This window comes from Misgurnus anguillicaudatus, chromosome 15, assembly GCF_027580225.2.
Source record: "Misgurnus anguillicaudatus chromosome 15, ASM2758022v2, whole genome shotgun sequence".
In the NCBI taxonomy this organism is placed as follows: domain Eukaryota; kingdom Metazoa; phylum Chordata; class Actinopteri; order Cypriniformes; family Cobitidae; genus Misgurnus; species Misgurnus anguillicaudatus.
The window spans coordinates 19,074,677-19,099,320 of record NC_073351.2 but is presented as its reverse complement, the minus strand read 5'-3'; the positions used below and the strand labels follow the sequence as shown (position 1 = coordinate 19,099,320).

Genomic DNA, 24,644 nt, shown 5'->3' with positions numbered 1-24,644 from the left:
CACATTCATTCTTTGCTTGTACTAATTTCATCACAAACAACCATCCATATTTGCAAATCTTTCCAATCTATAAATAGGAAATGTTATATCAGAAATGTATCCTAAGTAGTAGTTAATAAATACATTTTGTTTGTATGTTTGTAACTTCGTGTACTGATCTTTTCAGAACCTCTTATTAAAAACTAAACTCATGCCCAGCTAATGAACTTGATTGCAAATGCCAAACATGACTCAACGAGTATTCACATCTCCTCCTGAGAATTCTTGCCATCATGCCATGCAATTAGAAATAACAATCCGGTTAGATAATGTCTTCAGCTGTCTGCAAATGATACACAGTATAAAAAGTTACTGAAGGGATGTTATTGTACTTTTTAAATGTCTTTGTAAATATTTTATGGAGATATGTTATTGTTATGGACCTGCGTTGTTATCTTTTTGGAATAAAGATGATGTACAAGATTTATCACAGCTGGTCATTCATGGTTTTTTATTGTTGATGTGTAAATAAGATGTCATTATGGTTCAGATAGTTTGAATAATTGTTTTAGCTTTTTGTATAGAAACTTAACAATGTTCAGGACCTTAAAGAAAAGAAAACTAATTATGATAAACTAACAATCATTAGTAATAGTTCATAATTAATTATTATTATATATTATATATTTTAATTAGTATTTCCCAGGGTTAATAATAAATAATAATATTGGGATTTCAGGTTATATCACAGTGTACATTTGTTAACCCTTAACGTTCTCATTTGCATATTAATGAAATCCTTAACACCGATTGGGCAAATAACATATAAAACATATACAACATATTTATATTAATGAGGTCAATTGCACGAGTGTAAGTTACTAAACATACATTAGTGACAGTGTAACTGTCGTGTCATTTCAAATTGTTATACTTTGCTTGATACTAAATTGTATACGTTTATTAAACAAATGTACAAATATTTTTATTGTTTTTTCGTTTAATGTGTATTCCTAAAGCACGTTTTGGATGTTATTTCTCAGTAAAACCAACTTACTAGTTGTTTTTTCGACTGTTGGCCTGAGGAGGGCAGCACTGTCAATTAAGTATTACCGTTACTTATTATTTTGCGTTGGAACAGCATAATTTTAACATTGGTTGATGAATGCTTCCAACGTCTAGGTAAAATCCAGAATTGTAATATTAATATGGTGTTTTTCTGACTGAATCTGAACTCACTGCTTAACACATAAACCGTCTTCATGTTTGGGCACAGTTGTTTGAACCTGTTGTTTGAGTCATGCTGTTGTTGTCAACAGGCTCAGAAGTAACACACGTGACAAATTGACTCAACCTTTCTGTTTTATTGCCTATAATTACTTTACTAAACACATCTTTTAATTAACCCCTTATTCGTATTATTAAACACAATTGCTTCAGCTACTGTCACTGCAGTACAATCTGTGGTCCAGTAGCCACTTCAGTCATATAAAAAATAGCAAAATTATAGATCCTGGTCCTCTTACGTGTTTTAGCCCCTATTCATTTCATTAGTTTACAATAATAACAATAATACCTTAAATCACCTTGACATCTGCCCAACATTGGGTTTGACGAGAAAATCCAACGTTGATCCGTCATCAGGATCCAACGTTGATTTGAATTCAAAATCCAACACAAGTGAATACAACAATCTGACATAAATAAACATAAATGTTTTTCCAGTATAAGTCTGTGGACATTATTATGATATAGTAACTCACAACCTAAAGGTTGCTCTTGCATGTTTACTTGGAAGCACTGTGGTAACCATTAACCCTCCGCTCATTTCAATAGGGTGGTGAAAGGGTTAACAGAGGGGTTTCCCATGCTGTCGATCGTCGTGAGCCTCACTGCTTTTTGTTCAGAGTACTCTGTAGTCACATGAACTAACGTTGCTGACAGCTGTTCAACGGAATTTCTTTGCGACTTTACACAAAAGAAGAGGTAACTTTTTCTTGTATTCAAGTTTACAATACGGCAACAAGTTAGTGACTTTTAAGTTAGAACCGTCCTGACGTGGTGGAAAAATGACTAATTGAATATGTATTTATGGTCCTTAGTGGACTTTGTAACTTACCACAACTGAGTTTTCATCATAAATGAAACTAATTTTGTGGTATTTAAGCTTTGCGGTGTATATTTTGTTTTGTTCTTTGTATAAATGCTCGATGATGTGGCACTGTATGCTTTTCAATGCGTTCTCGTGAATACTCGCACGGAACATCATCATTCACGCGCACTTTAAGTCATTTCATGAATTCACCCTCAGATTCTCTTTCGGTTTTAAGTTGAGACTCGCTTGGAACTGATGGAGTTTAATGTTTAGACTAGACTGGGGAAGCATATTTAAAGACAAAACAAGAAGGCTCCTGTGGTAAGCAACAGGATAATATAAACAAAAGTGTTAAGTAGTTACTGGTCGCATGTTGTGGAACCAAGGTTCGTTGCTTTTTCAGTTCCCTTACGTTCATAAACACTGTAAATAACAGGGAACTTTTAAAAATGGATTTCTAGGTCATTATTCTGAAAATCAATAGGACAAAAGTTTAGGTTAATCAGTTGTGTGGAAATGACAGGCATTCTTCACTCCCAACTACTAACTGTTTCTTGTTTAGATGGAGGTTTTATTCATGGACCCATCTGACAGGTATAATTCAACATAAGACCCAACCAAATATTGTATGAATGCAATGTAGGCCAATATCAAAACTGTTGGCAATTTCCTTGCTGAAAAAAACAGCATGGGAATTATGCTGGTCTATGCTGGTTTAGCTGGTGGTCACACCAGCATACCAGCACCAAAACACAACATATGCTAATTTTGTGTCATTATCCACAATAGCCATGTGACTTCGTGAATACCACCTTAGCGCACTGTGACCCACGAGTTGGTCAAGATAATTTTATCTTTTCATTTTAGAGGTAGCCTAGACATAGAAGAACATTTATTATCAACCAGTAATCGATCTCTGGTTTTATACGTATGGTTGGGGCTATTGGTTAATAGGAATGTTATTCCTGGAACAGTAAAAGAATGTTGATCTGGCAGCGTGTCCTACTTGGTAAAGAAATCCTGTTATGCTTTTGCAAATGTTCACTTTGTTTATTTCTCACTGTTCTGAGGCGAGTACTGTGGAAGTTTGCAACGAATGCACAGATGCGGAAATGGTTCCAAGATTTTGTTTGGGTTGAGTGGTGATGGGTGCTTCTTCAGGTCCCTAAAAGGTTAAGGGCTGCCAGACCTCCCAGGACGTGTCTCTGACTGGAGGGCCAGGATACAGATGTCCTCTCTCTCTTTCACTTTGATTTTCCTAGCTGGAAAACTCTACAAACCAGATAATAATGGGATAACACTGTTTTTAAAAGCTATGTTGCCAAGACAGAGCAGGAACTTAGTTTACTTTTGACTTTTCATCAGGGGATTTAGGCTTGGTGGTGTTTGTAAAAGATTTTATTCCTGATTTCCGTGTAGGAATAACACCTCTTGTTACATACCAGTAAACATATAAAGTGAAATTGTATATTCTAAAGCTAACTAGTATTAGCATAGCGAAAGGCAGATCACATGCATAGGGAGATGATCTCAGGTCAGGCAAAAGTTGCTTGTGGTGTTTTCCCTGATCAAGTGATTCATCTTAAACACACCGTAAGATTAGAAGTGTCGTAATAGAAATTGCCAAAGTGGGCTTGAATACTGTAAAAATATACTTTTTCCCTAATACAGGCTTTCCCCTTGTTGACAAATATAGCATTATAACGCTCAGAAGATTTGTCTGATGGTTGATAATTGCACCCCCTCCCCCCATGATTGCAGTACTTGTGATGCGGTTGATGAAGACTTGGCTTGACCTTCTTCTCAGTGGAGGGGTGCAAGGGGTATACTCATGGGTAACTGGGGCGTGAGACTGTTTCTCCCTTAAGTAGAGCATTCAATTATGGTTACCATAGGAATGGCCTTAGCTCCCTTTGAGTATAAAAGATGTCGGCTGGGGTAAATCATAAGGTTATGGCATTTTCTGTGACCCAGTGTGGGGAATTAGTACTAGCATGACTAGTAATTTGGGACTTGCTTTGGGATCAGTCTAAATTGCGAACGAACTCGAGAAGTTATACTTGGCTATGCTTGAACTTTTTAGTGGTTTACTCTTGGAACCCACCCAGGACAGTACAGTATATATTTAATGTATTTAATTTAATGAGTAGTTAATGAAGGGTGCTAGTCTATTTACTTCCACCTCCTTTCCCTGAGGACAGCATTAATAATTTCCCTGAACCTCCCTTATGCACGTGCTAGTTCAGACATAAGGAGTAGTGATTCCCACATACAGTAGATGTTCAGTTCCGGCTTGTGTCGCGCACACATCCCAGTCCTCCCCCTCTCTCCCTGTAATTTCCTGTCTCTCTCATTTAAAGCACCTCTTTTTACTGCCCAAGTGTCTGAACAACTGTACATCCGTATGCAGAGAGGCTTTAAAAGTTGCACACTCATGTCTTTAAAAAGTTTGTCATTGCATTGCTTTTATCAAAGCTTACTTAACATTTTAACAGTTTAACCAGTTTGTAATTTTAGTGAATACCTTTCATGTTTACACATGCGTCCCAGCAGAATAACCTAGTTTAGTGTAGTTTATCATATGAACTAGAATACAGTTTACATTCTAACCAGAGGTCAAAATAGCAATATTATCTGAATATACATGTATGTGTGTAGTAGTGTACAACAAAGACTATTTTGTGGAGTAAATGGTTGTAAGGTAGAGAAGCTAGTCTAGTTTATTGCAAATTACTATACAGTTCAAGTTGCAGATACCTGTATGACAGTATAGTAGAGAATATACAGCATACATATATAGCAGGTGACTTCTTTTTTCAAGGGCGGTCGGTGCGAAGTTCGTCACAACATGTATGTAGTCCGTTGTGTGTGTGGTTCCTTTTTCAAAATGTGTGTACTGCGCGTCGAGAGATTCTGTATGCATCGCGTCTTGTCAAAATAAGTGCCTGCCGCAGACGCGTCTAAAGGGTTTATGGTAAAAGAGACGCTCGCGTTGCCAGATACTCGCATAATCTCATGCGTAATCCAAGTTTACTGTTAAGTGAGTGTCTTACGTGTGTTTTGTGAACGTGAGCGTCTCTTTTATCATGAATGGTTTTGATGCGTGTGCAGCAGGCACTTGTTTGGACAAAACACGTGATGCACATGGTTCACATGACGCAAAAACACATATTTTGAAAACGCAAGGAACACACATGACACTCCGAACACTTATTTTGATTTAGCGTACCCTCGGATAAGCAGTCTCGAGCTGCCACTGATATACAGTGCAAGTGGCATTATGATTGATGTAGGAATGTTCAAAGAAATTTGCAAAAATATAAAAAATGTCCAAATAAAGAGACAGAAGATATGCTATAAATAGTATAAACTGAAAGCATGATGAAATAATAAATGCACAAAAGATGAATCTATAAATTAATGTTACTTGGTTTGATATTGTGGTATTTAATGCAGGGACATTTAGATATTATTTCATGTTTTATGTTGCCTTTACAGTGATGTCTTTTAGGGTGGGTCACTGTATGCAGTTTGTTCTTTGTTTATACTCTGCATACTGTACTAGTTATTGTGTTTTATCTCTGTTTTATATTGGGAAAAAAAACTTTGTTCGTTACCTACTAAGCTGAGCTGTTGTGTCATATCAATGAGCGTGACTAGTACTTTTCAAAGGGCATTTTATCCTCATGAAGAATGTTAATTGGAGGAACTTATTTTTTATACAGTGAATGCTGGATATCTTTTTTGTTAAAGTCAATGCAACATCAGCAATGTAGAGCTTGCTTATACAGTACGTGTTCAGATGCTCATTTTGTATTATGCTGATAGAACAGCTTTTGTCTATTGTACTGTATGTAGTAGGGCAACATGCAATCATTGTACTATGGGGCTTCGGGCAGGAGGTGGTGTTTTGCAAAGGGGATGTTGGATTTCAAATCTGCGTAATCCCCGTCTCAGCGTAATCCCCGTTTTGTTGGCAAAATCCATCAAGAGTATATAATAAAAAATGCTCATTTCCAAGGAAACATGTCAGATGCACTTAGAGGGTTTTGCATCTGAGCTCTTCATTTGCTTTAAGCAGCACATTTTTATGATGAAGCTGCATTGATGCAAACAAGATGCCATAAATATTTTAACCATAATTGTGGCCAGATTGTAGCCTGACGTTGTCATACTCAATTCTAGTCAGAATTTGAGTCTGATACCGCTCCATTGAGCTATAATTATGAGGCGTGTCTCAACCGAAAAATGCCTCTGCACTCAATTGGATAGACATACGACCAATCAGAGCAACGGAGTGTGTGACGTATGCTGAAATTACGTCTTTGCAGCCTGACCGAACTGCTAGTTATTTCGCTACAATGACACTAACATTGTGATTATACCAAGTCTGAGTTTGCGAATGTACATTAACACCTACTATGTTTACAACATTTCGTTTATATCACAACATGAAGTGTTTACTAAGTCATACAGTCAGACTATCTCTTACCATTTGTACGTCAGGTGAACTTCATCCACGACGATACCCATTACGTTGGCTTGAAAATATTGGAGCCTAACATGTCCCTCCACTTATTCAGCAACCACGATTCCGGGCTTCCGAAAAGAAGCTGGCAACGACCGCTAATTATATCCATCTCGTCGTGCACGCCGAGTTGCATCGCCGTGATAACGTTACCCATTTCAGTTGCGACCAACTTTTGCCGAATTCGTTAGGAAGGACGGCAAAAACATCAACAAATGCCCTGCTCGCGTTTCTCTGTTCCTCTTTTAAAATCAATGCTCTGTCGATATCTTTTAGAACAGACTCAATGTCAGAATCCACACATCTGAACTCTACAGCGGCAGCCATTCAACACACGCGCTCTTTGGTGATGTGGTTCATTACGTTACTGTTGATTATCTGTCCATTATCGTATAAAGCCCGCCCTGACAATTTGATTGGTTCGACCAGCATTGGGTCTAGCATAGTAGCTCCTCAACGCAGAAACCCCAGACCGATCTTCCCGTTTTCAAAATCTTGTGGGCGGGGCTAAGATCGGCTGGCACCCAGGCTAGCCAGATTGTTCAAAAGCCTTAAAAATATGTGTGGTTGCATTGGTGTAATCTGAGACTATAAACACATCTGGAAACTAATTTATTCACAAACTAATTTTATTTATTTTTAATATAATAAATGTTACACATTAGGTACAGTATATGTGGGTGGAATAGAGTGATTGTCCAGCTCTTCTATAGGAAATAAGGAAAGTGAAACTAATTAGTAGGCTCAAAAAGTTATGTACAGAAAATAAAATATTTTTTAAATGTATACAATCTTTCATCGCATTGAACAATTTAAAACTATTTTATATATTTTATATACAAAATAGTTTTAAATGTGTATATATATAGCAGCATATATTTAAGGCAAAACTAATTATCTTTAAATCAAGTCCAAATGTCTGAATTGTCTCCTTCCTTAGTCTTTTAATAGTTTTATTTCACTTTTTTTTTACAGAGCAGTCATGGGGAAAGGATGCGTTACAGCCACCAAGTACTTCCTGTTCTTGTTCAACCTCCTGTTCTTTGTAAGTGTTCACACTCATACACCTTTATTCCACAACTCTGTGGGTTTATTGCTATCAAACTCATTAGCCAATCTGATTTCCTGTTATTGCACTAAAACCGGTCTTTATGTCTACTTTGTGATAGTATATACTTTCAAGGGAGATTTGCTAGTGAGAGCTCAGCTGATGTGACAATGCAAGAAATGAAATCCCACTGTTTATATATTTTCGATTTCAGTTTTTATATCGCTGGGACCACCAAACATAAACATTATGGGTTGGTTTCCCAAACAGGGCTTAAGTCTAGTCCCAGACTCAACTGCAAGTTTAAGCTGTCTTAACTAAAAACAGCTCACATATTTATAAATAAAATATTTATGTACAATTATTATGTCTCAAGATACACACCAGTTATGTTTTTTGTAAGGTATGTTTGTAAAATCTCTTTAAATGCCCTAATACAACTAAAGCCAAGTTGTTATGACTGCGAAAGAAAAGCTTTACTTTTATTGCTCTCTCTCTCTCTCTCTCTCTCTCTCTCTCTCTCTCTCTCTCTCTCTCTCTCTCTCTCTCTCTTTCTGTCAAACATCAGTTCCCCTTGTCCTGTAAAAGTCAAAGGTTAATGAAAATGATGTGTGTCTCTGGTCTCCATATTGTTCCTTTTGAAGTCTGCACCCTTTAATTGCACAGTAGCCTGATGTTTTACTACTGCTCTCTCTATAGTGCCAAAGGTAACAATCCTCATTTGTGCACTTAACGGACGCCAGACTAATATACGGAGAAACTAACCCTTTCTGGACACCTTGGACCCATTAGTTCTGAACTTTGGACCAGGAACTTCCTGATAACTCTTAAAGTTCTCTGTGATATTTTTCTCCTTCTCCTTATCTTTGTCTATCTCTCTCTTAAGCAACTATCTATGGTATGTTTGATATCTCCAGTGTTGTTATCCTTTATCCATTTCGTAGTAAGATTGGCCGTGCGTTACCACAGGGGTAAACAAAGATAAGGGAGAGGAAAGCAGGAGACAAAACAAACAATCAAAATGACCTTGTGTTTGTACATGTCTGTTTTTTGTCGTATAGATTTTTGGAGCGGTAATCATGGGCTTTGGACTATGGGTCTTGCTGGATAACCAGAGTTTCATCACGGTTTTGCGTAAGTACTGAAACAGTAACATAATATCCTGTCTCTTGGTTCATGTTTTCTGTCTCTAGGATGGTTTGTGTTATAGTAAATGTATTTTACACTACTGCAGTCATTGTTAACAGAGTCATCTATCTCTCTGTCATCTATCTAGTGCTGTGATTTCCACTTATTTTCACTGTGTAGCTTTTGTTTACTGCATGTCATTCTGCTCTGCTTTATTAATATTTCAATCACATTTATATCATGTGATTTATTTTAAGGTGCATATTGTAAGAGGTTATATATAGAGTAGAACTTGCTCCCAAATCAGAGTGACAACATAAGTAAACTTTTTGAAGATGCGTGTACACTGATAAGTTTTACAGTATAAAACTATTAATTCAGAAGATTGTTAGGGCTGCACGATTCTGGGAAAAAGTAAAGATTACGATTCTCCCACGATTCTGAATGCCAACTTAACACAATAACATAATTTAGTAGAAGTTCTGACCCACCTAGACATGTATAACCTATCTCAAGTTTTTATTTGCATTTAATTCCTTAAAACAAAGCATTTTAAAGTGACACTTTGTAGTTTTTCAACCTTCATATATTTTCAAGACGCTTGTGATGGTACATCGACTTAAAATAGGTTGAATGACATGTCCACCATAGCCTGACGGGTCTGTATCGCTTTTACTGGTACTTTTAAACTTGGGGTTTCGGGTAGTAACCTAAGCATAAAACAAAAAACTACAAAAATCTGCTTTACGACATACGTCACTTTCTCCACTTCCTCAATTTCGGACTTGAGAGCACAACTATTTGTTTTTGTCATGGCCGAAGCAGCAACTTAGAAAAAGAAACCCAAGGTTTTGTCGGAGGAGACCAGAAAGAGAAAAGGGGAGAGTGACATAATAAAAAGAAGGATGAGGATCAATTATATTGGGCCAACGTTTGCTCGCTGGCGTGAACTAAAGAAGGAAGAGGGGTTTCTGACCGATGCTGACTTGGCCGTTAAGCTTTTGTACTAGTAAGTAATGTTATAATGCTTGTATATAAGTCCTGTCTGGGGCCCGAACACTATTTTTTACATGAATTTTACTGGAGGCTACTTGGAGAGTTTAGAGAGAGACTTATATCACGTGACATTGTGGTGCCATGGTAGCGTCATGGACCTACGACACGGGTAAACCGGGTTCGATTCCCCTTTAGGGCAATATTTTTTATATAAACTTTAACCAAGCGACCACCGTTACAACTGGCTTGTTAACGTGAGCTACGTGATTTTTTTGGCGTTTGATGAAAATAAAACCCATGAAATTATATTATATGACACATGACATGCTGGAAGGCACACTTTGTGACCTAAAGAGTTGTCTTCTTTTCCTTTGTGACAGTGCTGCGGCGCTGCCTAGCACCCCCTAGTGGCCAAAAAGTTCCATGGTGTGCCTTTAAAGAAGCTTCCTTGGTTGATAATTTTAACGCAGTTTGCAAATAAAGCGAACTACTTGTATTTTCAGTATACAGACAGCCGCGATACACGCGTCCAGTATGAATGCACCTCTTGCGCATTAATGCACAATGAATGCCTCAACGCAGGCTTCATCCGCACCACTTGTGCATCCCTGAAAGCAAAAGCACAATGAACGCGTCAACATGAGCTTCATCCATGCTTTAAACACGCCACTTGCGCGTCTGTGAAAGTAAAGCACAATAAACACAAGCCTTATCCGCGCTTTTTAAGGCGTTGTTTAAATGTGTGAACCAATAAACAATTGTCTTTGCAACCCACTGTTTAAAAATCCCCCTTTACATGATGACGGCTTTCTCTGACTCTGCGACAGCACCCACGCATATTTTAATGTTCCTGTTTGATTTCTGTTGAAAGTTTAATAGATAGACGAATCGTTATATTGTGTTTGAATCGAGACCGTGATCTTTTTTTCATTAAACCATGTTGCTACACAACATGCATTTCTCATCAAGTACTTAAAATGATGGGAAAGATCATAGGAAAGGCATGACTTTATTGGTTTAAGAACCTCGTGTGGGGTTCTCCAGAGTCGGATTTATAAATTGTGTCATACTGTAAAAAAGGTTTTAAGAGCTAATCACTGGTTTCTAACAAGGATGCTCCCTTGGGTTTTATAGTCTGTGTTTAATTTAAATACTGCACTGTTGCAAATAAACATTAAAAGCTTCTATTGGTTTGTTCAATTAGACAGATGAGCTCTTACCTCAATTTTAAATAACGCTGGGTCAATTGTTATACGACTTGTTTTGACTTTCATTTTGTTCCTGTCACTATGGTTGCAGACGTTATTCATGGCTTGAGAATCGCACAGGGGCTTGACTTTTATACAGACAGTATTTAAGCCACTCCTGTAAGCTTTTATTTAAACAGAACAATTCAAGAGTCACACAAATAGATCTGTCGGTCTCAAAATACTCGCTGTGAGCACATTGACGGACTGCATTTTTAATGCATTCTGCCTGTATGTCTCTTTAAAATAATTTAGTTCAATCACAGAGCAGTATTTTATAATGGTTATGACTTGCGTTCAGGCTGGTCTGTTTATTTGGTTTACATGGGAATGTGCAGTAAAACCAGCTGCTATTTGTGAATTTGGTATATATGGGGAGTTTTTTGACATTAACCCAGTTTTCCGCTACCCACCCCTCCTACACCGAACTCTGTGTGTTTAAGCACACGTATGCACTAACACAGATGGTAAGCAAACCATCATTTATCGGACAGGAACTTTCCTAAAACAAAGACAGAAGGTCTTTAAAATATGGAACAAAAATTAAATAAGCAAAGTTTTAACTTTTCGTGGCCTGACAGGGGCATTTTAGGGGAATTGCATGCAGAGCAAAAAATTTGGTCTTACGTTGAAGGTCAACTCTGAATGAGAGTGGAACATGGAAGCGAGAACGGAAAACTAGCATAGATCATCCTGATTTATTTTGCATGCATCCGAATGGTTACGCATCAATTCCATTTTAAGCTAACATTCTTGTAAACGTGCTGTCGGGAAGAGTTTGCTAGCCTCCGCAGTTCTTTTTTTGACAATTTTACTGAACAAATCATTTTTTAAGAATTGAAATCCAGTGTTCAAAAATAGACAGTAAAAAGACCAAGTCATTTCCCTTAGCCAGAATCATGAGGGTTTAGAAATGGCTATACATAGCACAAGCTTGGTTAAACAAATTGCTGCACGGAAACTTTTATGTTTAAGTTTGAGTTTGTTTATTCAGGACAATGTGCAGCTGCAGTTACATTAAAAAGATGGCTGCACCAGATTTAGCAGAAAGCTACTTTCCATCTGTAGTCCTCCCTGTAAAGCTGACCAGCTCAAAAAATGTCTTCAGTGCTTATCATAGCACTGGAGTCTCTTTTATCTTCAACAGGGCGGTTTATTGTTTTTTTCTGATTCAACTGTTCCTCTGTAGATAGCAGGGAATATTTTAGGATATCCTTCTCATACTCGGGACCCTAAACTTTAAGCTTCCAGTAGTCCTGTAAGGATCCTGTGGAGGTCTCCTCCATACTGTTTGTAGTACTCTGTGGTCTGTTCGCTGTTGTCTTTTATTCCTTCGTGTTTTTGCTATTTTCGTACAGTTCCACACAACTGTGTTACTATGACGAGGAGTCTTGGGAATCTTGTAATAGCCCTGCTTGTTGTGATCTCACTCCTATTCTTTCACGTAAAGAGCTTACTTCCTCTGTATATGTTGGTTTGTGTGATGGAGTTTGTAGCGTTGCCAGATATACGTGTTGTGGCATGAGTCAGTGTTTGGTTATATAATACGAGCTTTCAAATGGGAATTTTTTTTTTATGTTTGCCTTAAATACAGCAGTGCTGAAAAGGTTGCAAGCTATTTAAATGCTTTTGGCCAATAGTTTAGTAAAGGGATTGGTTCATTGAAGAGTTTTTTTTGTGTGTGTGTGGAAACCGGGGGTTGTTGAGACTCATGAATGTCTGCAGCTGAACAGGGGTGTAGTGAATGTTGCGGCAACTGCAAGCAAACTCATGCTGAGGCAGTAAAACCTCACACAGATGTCTTGCACACGGCGGAAAGGGTATGTTTAGAAAAAAATGAACAAGAATTCTCGCTTAAATGAACAGATAGACATATACAGAACAAATGTGCTGAGCATTTTATATTTGTTATTGCAAAATGTTTTGTACAGTCAGAGCGTGTACATATCTACATGTTTGATTTATCCAAAAGCCAGTTATAAGTTACTTGAAGCTTAAAAGTTCACAAAAGGTAAATCTATGAGCTGGAGCATATTCTAGTGAAATGAATGTGTTATAGATTGTGGTTATAGAAAGCCACGTGGTTGTAGAAGACTTGTGGCCTGTGGTTTTGAATGTGCTTATGCTTCATTTTTTTATCGTAAGAAGTTGTACAAAAATACAGCAATGAAGAGCAGCTTGAGTTTTCTACGCCTGTTTCGGATCTGTCACGCACCCGTTGTGCAGTTTTCTGTGTATCAGATTAAAAGATGATCATCCGATTGACACTTTCTGCCTCTTTGTAAACACTATAGCATACTGTGTAGTGTACTTTAGATATAATTTGAAATAGTTTCTTCCTTAAGAATATTAACCATGATTTTATTACAGATGGTTTCATTGGACGCACGTGCGTTGTTGCGGTTACGCTTCTGGTCGGAACTTTACTTCTGGTTTTGGTTTGTTTATTGGCTAGTGGCTAAAATGACTAGTGGCTAAAATGAACTCTGGAACAAATACCTTGTCAAAAATAACAAATGTTTTGGTTTTCTAAAGACAGGGGGAGACGGCGATCATGAATCACCAATAGGTTTGGCAGCCGGTTTGTAGTTAACATTGTATACATTATAGTACACATTTACATAGCAAGGTTAGCTCAGTGATGTTTTTTATTTGCTTTAGCTATGAAATATGAACTAAGGTAATCTACTTGTAGTTTATTTAGCTTGTTATCAGAAATAAACTACTCTAAAAGGACTTGTTGTTACTTATTCTTAGCAGAGTTTACCGGAAGTTCCACATGTTCCACGAAAGCCTTTCGTTTATGTTGTTACTGCTTTTTTGTGTTATCCTGGGATTTTTGTGAAAACAGTGGAATTTACTGATTTCATGTCAATACGTGATCATTTTGACCATGAAATATGCGCTATTACTTTAATTCAGCTCATGCTGTGTGCTTTCAGTACTGCAAAAATTGACTCGGTGTGGAAAAAATCGTAAGACGACTGCAACGCATCCTGCAATGGACTGGACAGACTGCATATATGCAGGGTGATTGCTCTTGTTAACACGAGCATGTAAAAATATGCATCGCGTATGTGTGAAACAGGCCTTAGATAGCGCACATACAGAGCGAGTTTATATATGTTTATATTCCTACTTCAAGTCACTTTATTTAATACTAGTTTGTGTCTTTAAATACTGATGTGTATGTACAGTAGTTAAAGTCCTGATCAAACCGTTATGGTTTTAGTTTCACAGTTGTAATTTTCTGTTCCATAACGCTTGAAGTGAAATACATTTCTTCAAAATTGCCATGCCAATGAATCTTTGAATGCCACGTGGCCACCCTTGGTAGATCCAACCTTTGCTAAACCATTGAATTGGTTTAGCAAAGTGAACATTGAAACTTAATTAAAAAACAAATACACAATAATACTAAAAAATAAAAATGCATACTAAAAGAACATACAGTACAAATACTTATCTAAGAATTGCAACTAATAATAAAAAACCTAAAAGCAAAAATAGCAAATAAAGTAGTTGGTGTCACATACTAAAAGCTAAAGAAAACAAATGTATTTTCAATTTTGTTTTAAAACCTATACAGTCTCGAAAGAAGGAAGTGAATAAGATTTGGATTATTTTGCCACCAATACCAAAGAATGAGAGTTTTTTTACAAGTTTCAGTTTGTGAGTTTCACACGGTGTTTCCTGTACACTCATCTGCAGGTTTCATACCCTAAAGCAGGATGGACACATATAGGTGCAAGAAAAAAAATAAATGAACAGAATAGTATTAATCTGATATGTGCCCACCCCTTTCCTCTACGTCAGGGGTTTTCCAACTGTGGGTCGAGTGGGATGAGTTTCACAGTGGGATAAGGTGGGTCGCGCAAAGTGGTTTGGCTGTTGCGGTGAATGATACAAAAACAAAAAGTTCAGTCAAATGAATGACTGGCAATGATTTTAATATGACATACCATAGGTTTTGATATTGCAATTAAACTTACATATTAGGGTGGTCCTTAAAATGGATTCATTTTTTTTAATGTTCAACTCTCACCCCCTAAATGTTTTAGGATATCAAAAAAACTATTTTGCATTGTTCCTACAATATCTAGAGGTTGCTCAAAGCCTTTGAATATTTCCAAAATCACATTTGCCATTTAAAAACACACATAAAACTTGCTTCTTGGAGGGTAACTTTGTTTTAGTTATTTCAGTCTCTTCTGATCCGAGTAACCATATAGCGGACTTGCTTCGTGTTGCTTCAGCCATTGTCTCAGTGTATATTGTCTATGTGCTTCATTCACATTGAAGCTTTCTTGCTTTGAAAGATATATCACAACTAAAACAGGAGTTTTAATTGCATGGAGCATGGTCAAATAAGTCCATTGCTGCCATAAATATATTTTTAAACAATTATACATGCTAGCACATAATAAGCATAATGCGTTAAACTTCAAAGGTCTTGAGCCACCTCTAAATATTAATTAATATAAAAAAAATGGGTCCAATTTATTATTAATCAAACATATTCGTGGGGTAAGAGCATGAACTACCAAAAGTTGAAAAATAAGGACCACCTTAAAACATATACAAAACTTGCGTTTTCCTCATATTTTTATTTAAAAACATGTTGGTGGGTTCTAGGATAGATTATACCTATTTAAGTGGGTCGCAAAATTAAAAGTTTGGGAACTCCTGCTCTAACACACCCCTAAATGCACTTCTCTTTTGTGCCTGCTGCTGTCAGTAGCCACGCCCATTTTTATTGCATAAGAGAGCTGGAACTTGAGTAAACTTTGTTAACATTATTTAAAATGTTGTTTACTTCCTCCCTAGCTTCTATACTTTTGTTGGTTCTTAATGCGAAATGCTCTATAATTCTTCATTTGTATTGTGTTTTGCATAAAAGCATCTATTAATTGAATAAATATAAATCTATGCAAGTATCTGCATTGGAGAAATACTGTATCACCACCTTGATTCAATCTTAGCAAGTTTTTTTCTACAGAACTAAGTGTGACCATTGTGTTTGTTTTTTCTGTGCAGAGGAATCCTCCACCACACTAAAAGTTGGCTCCTACATCTTAATTGGCATTGGCTCACTCTCAATGCTTATGGGATTTTTGGGCTGCATCGGTGCCGTTTATGAGATCCGCTGTCTGCTTGGACTGGTGAGTCATCTTGGAGGGTTTCGTCAAATGTTACATCATGTATTTATAAAAAAAATTCCTGTAACAAGCAATTTGTTTATCCTCAATTACGTAAAACTGCTCGATGTTGTGACGTAGTTGCAGCCATTCAAAAGTTCAAATCACCATAGAAGAGGTAGCTTTAATCACTACACGCAAACAAAACAGCTGTCTACACAGGAAATACCTGATGCATAGCAGCATATCTTCTTCCTCTGAGTGAAATAATCAAATAAAATGATTTAGATATTATATGTGTGTGTGAATTCACTGCTATTGTGCTCATAATATTGTTTAAAGGTGCAGTGTGTTATTTTCTAGAAGGATCTTTTGACAGAAATGCAAAATAATATATAAAACTATATTATCAAGGGTGTATAAAGACCTTCCATGATGAATCGTTATGTGTTTATTACCTTAGAATGAGACGTTTTTATCTATATACACCGAGGGTCCTCTTACATCTAAGTCGCCATTTTGGGCCACAATGTTTCTACAGAAGCCCTTAACGGACAAACTATTTTTTACTAAGTTGTCTCCGATGATGATACGTTTGTCCAGTGGCTTCTCTATGTGTTTTAAAAGCGAGGGGTGAGCAGTGGACTGAGCCGTTGGTTGCAATTCACAACCTCACCACTAGATGCCTCTAAAATGTACACGCTGCACCTTTAAATCATTTCTAACTAACTGTTACATCTTAAAGTGTTTCTGGTCTAGTAGTGAATAATTCATTTTACTATCGCTGAATATCCTCGCAGCCGATTAGTCTGTGGTAAATAACATTCTGAGGTAATATGCAAATTTGACATTTTCAGTGTAAACAACATACCGTAAAAACTGTTACGCTGTAGTATTGTGTCAACTTTTAGTGTTATTTTTTTTAACAGTTGATTTTACATTTCTATAAAGCATAAACACAAAGAGGTTCACACTACACTGTAGTGATTTCTTTCACAACTCGAGTTATTTATGCACTGAACGTCTGCACAGAGAGGTTCATAAAACCCTTCCACATTAGCATGATAAAGAGTTTGTTTAAAACGGCTCTCTGAGGTTAACGCTGCTGGATTTACTGAGCTGGAGTGACAGAGTTAAGCCATGGAGATTTAGGGGGGCATCTTTGAAAGAACTGGGGGTGATATTAGTCCCAATTAGATCACTGGATAAGATTAATGGTCAGCGAATGGCTTTGTTAAACCCAGTTTGACCCATTTTGAAAATTAAGTACAACTGCCATTCTTGTTATGCACTTGGTCGTCTTTTCTCAAAAAGACAAAAGATTGCATGAACAGTTATTGAACTATTGAATTCTTGATTAAAGTTTTACCTTAAAATTTATATCTCGTATTTCATTGCAATTCTTATGAACCATTTGATGTTTCTGTCTCATTTTCTCAGTACTTTACCTGCCTCCTCCTCATCCTCGTCGCCCAGGTGACAGCTGCTGTTCTCATCTACTTCCAGCGAGACCTGGTAGGTTACCGTACCTTTGATGAAAGTGTACAGAGATTATAGTAAAGCGTTATATTAAGACGAGCATAAAAATTATATCTCAACCATTAATTTCACTATAATTTCTGATTTTTGCACAACCTTACTCAGTAAATATTAAAGATATCAAGGTTATATTTTCACAGAAACAACAGAAAATGACTTCACATATTACTAAGTAGGCCAACATATACAGTTTTTTTGACCCAGCAGAGATATAAATAGTTGCATGTTTTGGCTGTTTGATGCTATGATGTTTCTGAATTCAGCTATACGTGATGTTGCGTGCATCAGCCTGCAACAAGTAAACAACACTTTTTAAAAAGGTGTGAACTCTTCTCTGTACTTCTTTTCTTTGACCTGACATAAAATTATACTACAGGAAATGTGTTAAAGTTAGCAGGTGGCAACGGGCTGTAGAAACAGGGATTTAAACCTGCACAACTACATAAGGCAGAAACACTAATGTAGACTTTCTGAATGATTTCATCTAAATGAGAAGTGGGACTTTTTCACTTTCTGTTGCATAACGTTCACCCGATAGGTGGAATTTTGAGTGCGCAGCATGACAGGATGTTTCCATTTTAAAGAAGAAAAAAAACAGGTAGCATGTTTGATGTGGGGGTTTTAGCTCCTCCTTTGCTCATATTGAGCTTAAAAACAGAGCCCTCTTCAGAAACAAGGTTTGAAATGCACAAATGTTTTACACTAAACTGATTTGAGGATGTAAAACAACCATAAAGTTTTTATTTTGTGTTAGGGAGGATATACTGTATACGCCATCTAATGCAGGAGTGTAACTAACTTGTGCTTCATCAGCCTTTCTTTAAATCTTTTTTAGATAAGTACCACAGAGCCTGACCTCAGCCTAACGTGCACACGCTTGGCTTTCATCTTAGCCTGCTGTGTTTGGCTTTTTTGTCTCTGTATTATTTGTAGTGTTTGTATAGATGTATGCTTAATCCAGTGAATATACTACCTGTAGGACCAGTTGTGGAGAACAAGTAATTGGAGTCTATGCCAGGGCATGCTTGGTTTTCTACTTATAATTTACCAGAGGGCATGGTGAATGCTTTTCCTAGAACAGGGCGAGGTTCATAACACTATATCTGTATAAGCACATTGGCAGTCTCTTTGGTGGGTTTATCACAGTTGTAGCCCACTCATAGCATTCTGTTCCACTATACTTCTTGCACACACACGCTAAGACACATCTGCAAAGTTTTAATTGATAACATTAGGATTAGCAAAGATTTGTGTGCCAGTTTAGTCACTTATATATCAGGATCTAAACATAATGTTTTGTTTTCTTTGAGTATTAAGAAAAATATTATAATGTTGATATTTGTCACTCTCGTGGCCTAACAGTTGTGGCCTAATTGTTAGAGAGACGGGCATGTAACGCGAAAGTCGCCTGTGTGTGTGTGTGTGTTCACTATTCACTGGAATTGATTAAATGCAGAAGTCACATTTTGTGTATGGAAATACTTTCATAGTCGACACCAGATAATGATGTCAATTTCACTTCACTTATTAAATGGACACAATATGCTAATTTCCCAGCTCCCCTAGAGTTAAACATTTGATTTTTACCATTTTGAAATCCATTCAGCTGATCTCCGGGTCTGTCGGTACCACTTTTAGCATAGTTTAGCATAATCCATTGAATCTGATTAGACCATTAGCATTGTGCTAAAAAATAACCAACAAGTTTTTCAGATTTAAAACTTGACTCTTCTGTAGTAACATTGTGTACTAAGACTGACGAAAAATTAAAAGTTGCGATTTTCTAGGCAGATATAGATACTCTCATTCTGGCGTTATAATCAAGGACTTTGCTGCCGTAACATGGCTGCAGGAGGCGCAGTGATATTACGCAGTGCCCGAAAATAGTACCTGCTATTGAAAGTTACCAAGGGGGCTATTTTCAGGCGCTGTGATATATAAAATGCGCCTCCTGCAGCCATGTTACGGCAGCAAAGTTCTTGATTATTACGCCAAAATGAGAGTATAGTTTTTAAACATATCTGCCAAGAAAATCGCAACTTTTAATTTTCCGTCGGTCTTAGTACACAATGTAACTACAGAAGAGTCAAGTTTTAAATCTGAAAAACTTGTTGGTTATTTTTTAGCGTGATGCTAATGGTCTAATCAGATTCAATGGATTATGCTAAGCTATGCTAAAAGTGGTACCGACAGACCCGGAGATCAGCTGAATGGATTCCAAAACAGTAAAAATCAAATGTTTCACTCTAGAAGAGCTGAAAAATTAGCATATTTTTTTAAAAATGGAGTGTTCCTTTAAAATACTACATGGGTACAATGGGTATTATTCAGTTTAAATGGTACGTAACTAAACTCTTTTTTGTTTCTGTCTGACTAATTTTAGCTGAAACAGGAGATGTCCACTATTGTAAACAAAATTCTGGTGAACTACTCTGGCCATAACAAAACATCAGAGCATGCCTGGGATTACCTCCAAAGAACGATGAAGTGCTGTGAAGTTTTCCTTCAGCTATTGTCTAAGATTTCCTTTCTCCTATGACATTTCCCATCATTCCTTTTGTCTTACTGTATCTGTTGCTTGGATAAAAAGCTTTTCAGGGATGACAAAAAAATAAAAATATAATATAGCTTTTAATTCAAGTGAAAGATTTTTTATATACAGTATATTTATATTTTTATTTTCTATTTATATGTTTCTCCTCTCACTCACTCTGACAGATGAAGTGCTGTGGTTGGACTGGACCATCTAACTGGACAGAGAACATGTCGATAAAGAACAATTCTCAGACTCTGTATCCCTGCTCATGTAGAAATGAATCCATCAGTGGTATAGAGATTAAGGAAAATGGCCTGTGTGAGAGTTTGGTCAAAGAATGGCCTGTCTACACTCAGGTAAGCAACACATGCTTCTTTGCCACTAACAATGACGTTATGCACTTCCCTTCTTCAAAAAATGAAAATTCTGTCATCAGTTAGTCCCCCTGAAGTTGTGACAAACCTGCATATATTTTTTGTTCAGCTGAACACAATAGAAGATATTTGTAATCAAGCAGGAAACAAGAGCACCATTCACTTCCATGGTAGGAATGAAAATACAATGGAAGTCAGTGGTGCTCAAAAACTGTTGATTGCTCAAAATATCTTCCTTTGTATTCAACAGAAAAAATTACTTAATAGAGGTTTGTAACAACTTGAGGGGAAGTAAAAGATTACAGAATTTACATTTTTGGGTGATTTGTCCCTTAGGTAGTATTGTACAATACAAGTATCTTATTTGTTTTTTATTCTTTGCCATTTGCTAGCATTTGGCACATGTATAAATGAATGATTCGACTCTGGCACCACCTGGTGCCTCTGCTCAAAAGCCATACTACAGTAAATTACAGTAAAGGATGTCTGTATATTTTTATATGCAGTAATTATGATGTCTATAGTAATGCTGTATTACTAACTACTCATTATTTTTAATGTACAGTACTGTGCAAAAGTCTTAGGCCACCATTACCAGCTTTGTTGTTTTAGCGTAGTTTTAATGTCCATCCATATTTATTTTTCATTCTTTTTTGTAAGATACAAACAGAAAATTCAGGAAATATGTGAAGAGTTTCGTAGCAAAACGAGATAAATCCATTTTTTAACATTTTTTTCAAAACATGTTAATTATTATGTTATCATGTTATTATTTTGTTTTATGGTGCTACTTAGCTGTATTTTTTAAGTTATGAAGCTTTAAATCAAAACAAACCAACTGCAGTTGAATTGAAATTAATTGGAATGCACAACCAAAAAACACTATTTCTGAACAATTAAAAAAAACGGTGGTTATCTCGTTTTGCAACGAAACTCTTCATGTATACAAAATTAAAAAATATATATATTTTCAGAACTAAATGTCTTCTTTAGGCATCAGTCAGTATTTAGTGTGACCTCTCTTGTCACGAAACACATCTTGAGGGTTTTTAAGGAGACTGAAGTCCTGAAGTCATTCGATTAGAATTAGAAATTAGGATTTAATTTCATTTAGGTTTAATAGATCCTGCAGCTGCCTGCTATTGCTCAAGTGAAAGGGGAGTTTATCCTAAATACTTGACACTTCAGCTTATAGTTTTATACTGTTTTTAATACTACATACACATTTCCTGTATTTTCTGGTTGTATTCTAATAAAGAGACTGAGAAAAATTTATATATGATCACTATACAATTGCAAAAACAACAAATCTAATGGTAGAATGGTGCCCTAAGACTTTTGCACAGTACTCTTTATACAGTAGCTATACTCATAGTGTCCCATTGTTTAAGTATTCAAACTCTAAAACATTTCCTGTAAGTGTAAACCCAATCACAGTTCCAGTAAATGGGACCACTGACTGTTTTTCATACTTTCATTTTCTTTCCCCAAGTTTGGCTAGTTCTGATTGTCTCATATTACATTATCTTTGGAGAGCTCTGTCTGTTCAGGATCATTTTCAGTCACAGATAATTTTTCACTTTTCTTTTTAATTTAGCTTTATTAATTTTCCCTATTCCATGCACCCAGGGCTGTGTATCCAATGTGGAAGACTGGCTCCTAAGGAACTATGGAGTTATTCTAGGAGTCTGTGTTGGAATAGCAGTGATTGAGGTAAATCGACAAACTTTACAATGTAAATACATTCTTTCACACGCTGGAAGGGGTGGGCAGTATGACCAAAATTTCACAGAATAAGGAGATTTAGATGGTCAGTAATAAATATATCATAATTTAGTGGGAACAATGTCTGGAAGTATAAATATGTCTTTTAATACCATATATGACATTATCTTGTAATAAGCAGGATAATGATGTACAGGACGACGGTTGTTGTCATGAAAGAAGCCCCTTCAGAGGTATACAAGACCATCTACTTTGCGTTGGGTCCTATTAATCACACTGTCAGGGTTTATTTCTCTGATAACAACCTGCTGCCTATACATTATCTCTTACTAAATACATTAAATTATTATTTGTGAAAGTGTTAGTAACATGAATCAGTCCTTGTATATTATATCTACCACAGTATCAACAAAATTAACAGTATAAACAGTATATCAACATCTCCTTTTACCAGTACTAGTACTAGTTAACACATTTCTACCGAGAGAGAGATTATAATCATATTCTGTTTTGCTTACTTCAGCTTTTAGGGATGATCCTGTCCATGTGCCTTTGCAAGACCGTTCAACAGGAGGATTACTCCAAAGTACCTAAATACTGAGAGCAACCCCTCCACAGTGACTCACTCATACACATGAGAACACACCAGTGTTACAATCACTCCACACCAGCAAAGCAACTGGAACAAACCAGAAAACATTTCACCACCTGTTTATGTGTGTGTAGTACCGTACTGTAATTTACAGTATACACACACACACACACACCGTTACTTTATTATCTATTAACCCTTTAAAATATTAAAATAAATATGTCACCTTAATTATGAGAAATGTTTCATGGTGACAATATATGTTCATTTTTTTCAAAGAAAAGATATTTAGATCTTGTACAGTACTTTAATGATCTACATGCAGGTAGCTTGACTGTGTTTTTAGATTTCTATGCTGTTGTGTTTATTAGTTATTACTTTGTGAGCACTTTAGTAAGTAGAGTTTGATGCATATGGACATTTTTATTAAGTAAAGGTCATCGGAAAATCAACACTTTTTTCACTTATCTTTTATTTGTATGTTAACGGAAATGACAGTTTTATACTTTCAAGTTTATGTTAAGTATGTTTCAATGAGGTTGGTTCTTTCTTGATGATGAAGATGATGATGGCTTTTCTGTGTATAGACTAAAGCTCTTTCTCTTTAAAGGGTTTGGGTTGATGTTATTAGCAGGGGTTGGGTCACTCAGGGTGGAGTCAGGTGTGGCGAGGTTAAAGACGGCTGCGGTCGAGAAATAAAAGGGCAGACCAGAAGACTGTACCGTGGTGTAGTGTTTCTTGTGGTTTACGTGTTTGTCGGCCAGCATCTCTCTGTGGATCAGGGTGCGCTTGTGGATTTAGGTTGGGTCCATATCCCGCAATTTCTTGTGATGTGCTAGTGTGGGTACAACAGCTGTTAAATTACTGTATGGTTATAACAGGCAGTAGATGTAAAGCTCACTGATTATAAATCCTGTTTTTTTTTAACTTAACATAAACCAAAGCTGGGCCCATTATTGTTGATTCTTTAAAAAAATATTTTTAGGATTTGAAAATTTTATGCCAAGCTTGATGTAAACCTAATTTTGTAAACCGTCAGTTGTTCTCTGGCATTTCTGATGAATATTTTTGGCTGTATTATTAATGCTGTATCAATAGTTTTATTTCGAGGTTGAAGCAAATAACAGATGTTGGCAACTGTCTGTATGAGTATGAAGAAACACTAGAAGTAATTTGGTTAAAAGGGTTGTCTGTTTTAAAAATATGGTGGTCTTTACTGTCTTTATATAATAGAAAGCAGATGTTTTCATTAGACAAACAACATACCAACATTGGGATAAATGTGTATTTTTGGAAAATTGAAGGGTCTTTTGTATTTTCAATATTTTCTATTTAAAGCAACACTATGTAGTTTCCATGTAAAAATTACCTACAGCTCCCCCATGTGGTTGAAAAGCGCAACAGTGCCTGGTATCAGACACTCTTCTGCAGACAGGGGGAGGGGCGGGGCTGTGTTTCCTACCCTTCACCGCCACTTTCAGAGTGTGCTTGTAGCAGCTAGGAGGCTGCTCAGGTTGCAGCAACAGTACAATTTGTCCAGTTAAAAGTTGTTCTATCAATCACTGAAATAATTTTAGAGACATTATTTAAAGGTAAAAAACTACATAGTGTTGCTTTAACAGAGAAGCCATGTTCATGTGGGTTTCAGTGGCTCCTCAAGTACTATAACACATGTCTATGCAATAGTTATGCTTTTGATTAAATCGAACTTTCACATTT

At 36.5% G+C, this 24,644-nt stretch overlaps 1 protein-coding gene across 1 annotated transcript; it reads left to right on the top strand.

The window, feature by feature from the left end:
• The first annotated feature begins 1,808 nt into the window (after positions 1 to 1,808).
• Positions 1,809 to 24,644, top strand: cd82b (CD82 molecule b). The gene is made up of 9 exons (XM_073853539.1): positions 1,809 to 1,965; positions 7,578 to 7,647; positions 8,712 to 8,784; positions 16,059 to 16,183; positions 17,600 to 17,674; positions 20,082 to 20,193; positions 20,430 to 20,590; positions 22,238 to 22,321; positions 22,857 to 24,644. The coding sequence occupies exons 2-9, from the start codon at positions 7,585 to 7,587 to the stop codon at positions 22,932 to 22,934; spliced, it is 771 nt and encodes a 256-aa protein (XP_073709640.1). The 5' UTR covers positions 1,809 to 1,965; positions 7,578 to 7,584; the 3' UTR covers positions 22,935 to 24,644.

Excerpts from the sequence above, each read along its gene's own strand:
- cd82b (XM_073853539.1), top strand. The coding sequence starts at position 7,585 with ATGGGGAAAGGATGCGTTACAGCCACCAAGTACTTCCTGTTCTTGTTC. Across the intron at positions 8,785-16,058 it reads GAGTTTCATCACGGTTTTGC|AGGAATCCTCCACCACACTA; the intron begins GTAAGTACTGAA and ends TTTTCTGTGCAG. Across the intron at positions 20,194-20,429 it reads AAGAACGATGAAGTGCTGTG|GTTGGACTGGACCATCTAAC; the intron begins AAGTTTTCCTTC and ends TGAAGTGCTGTG.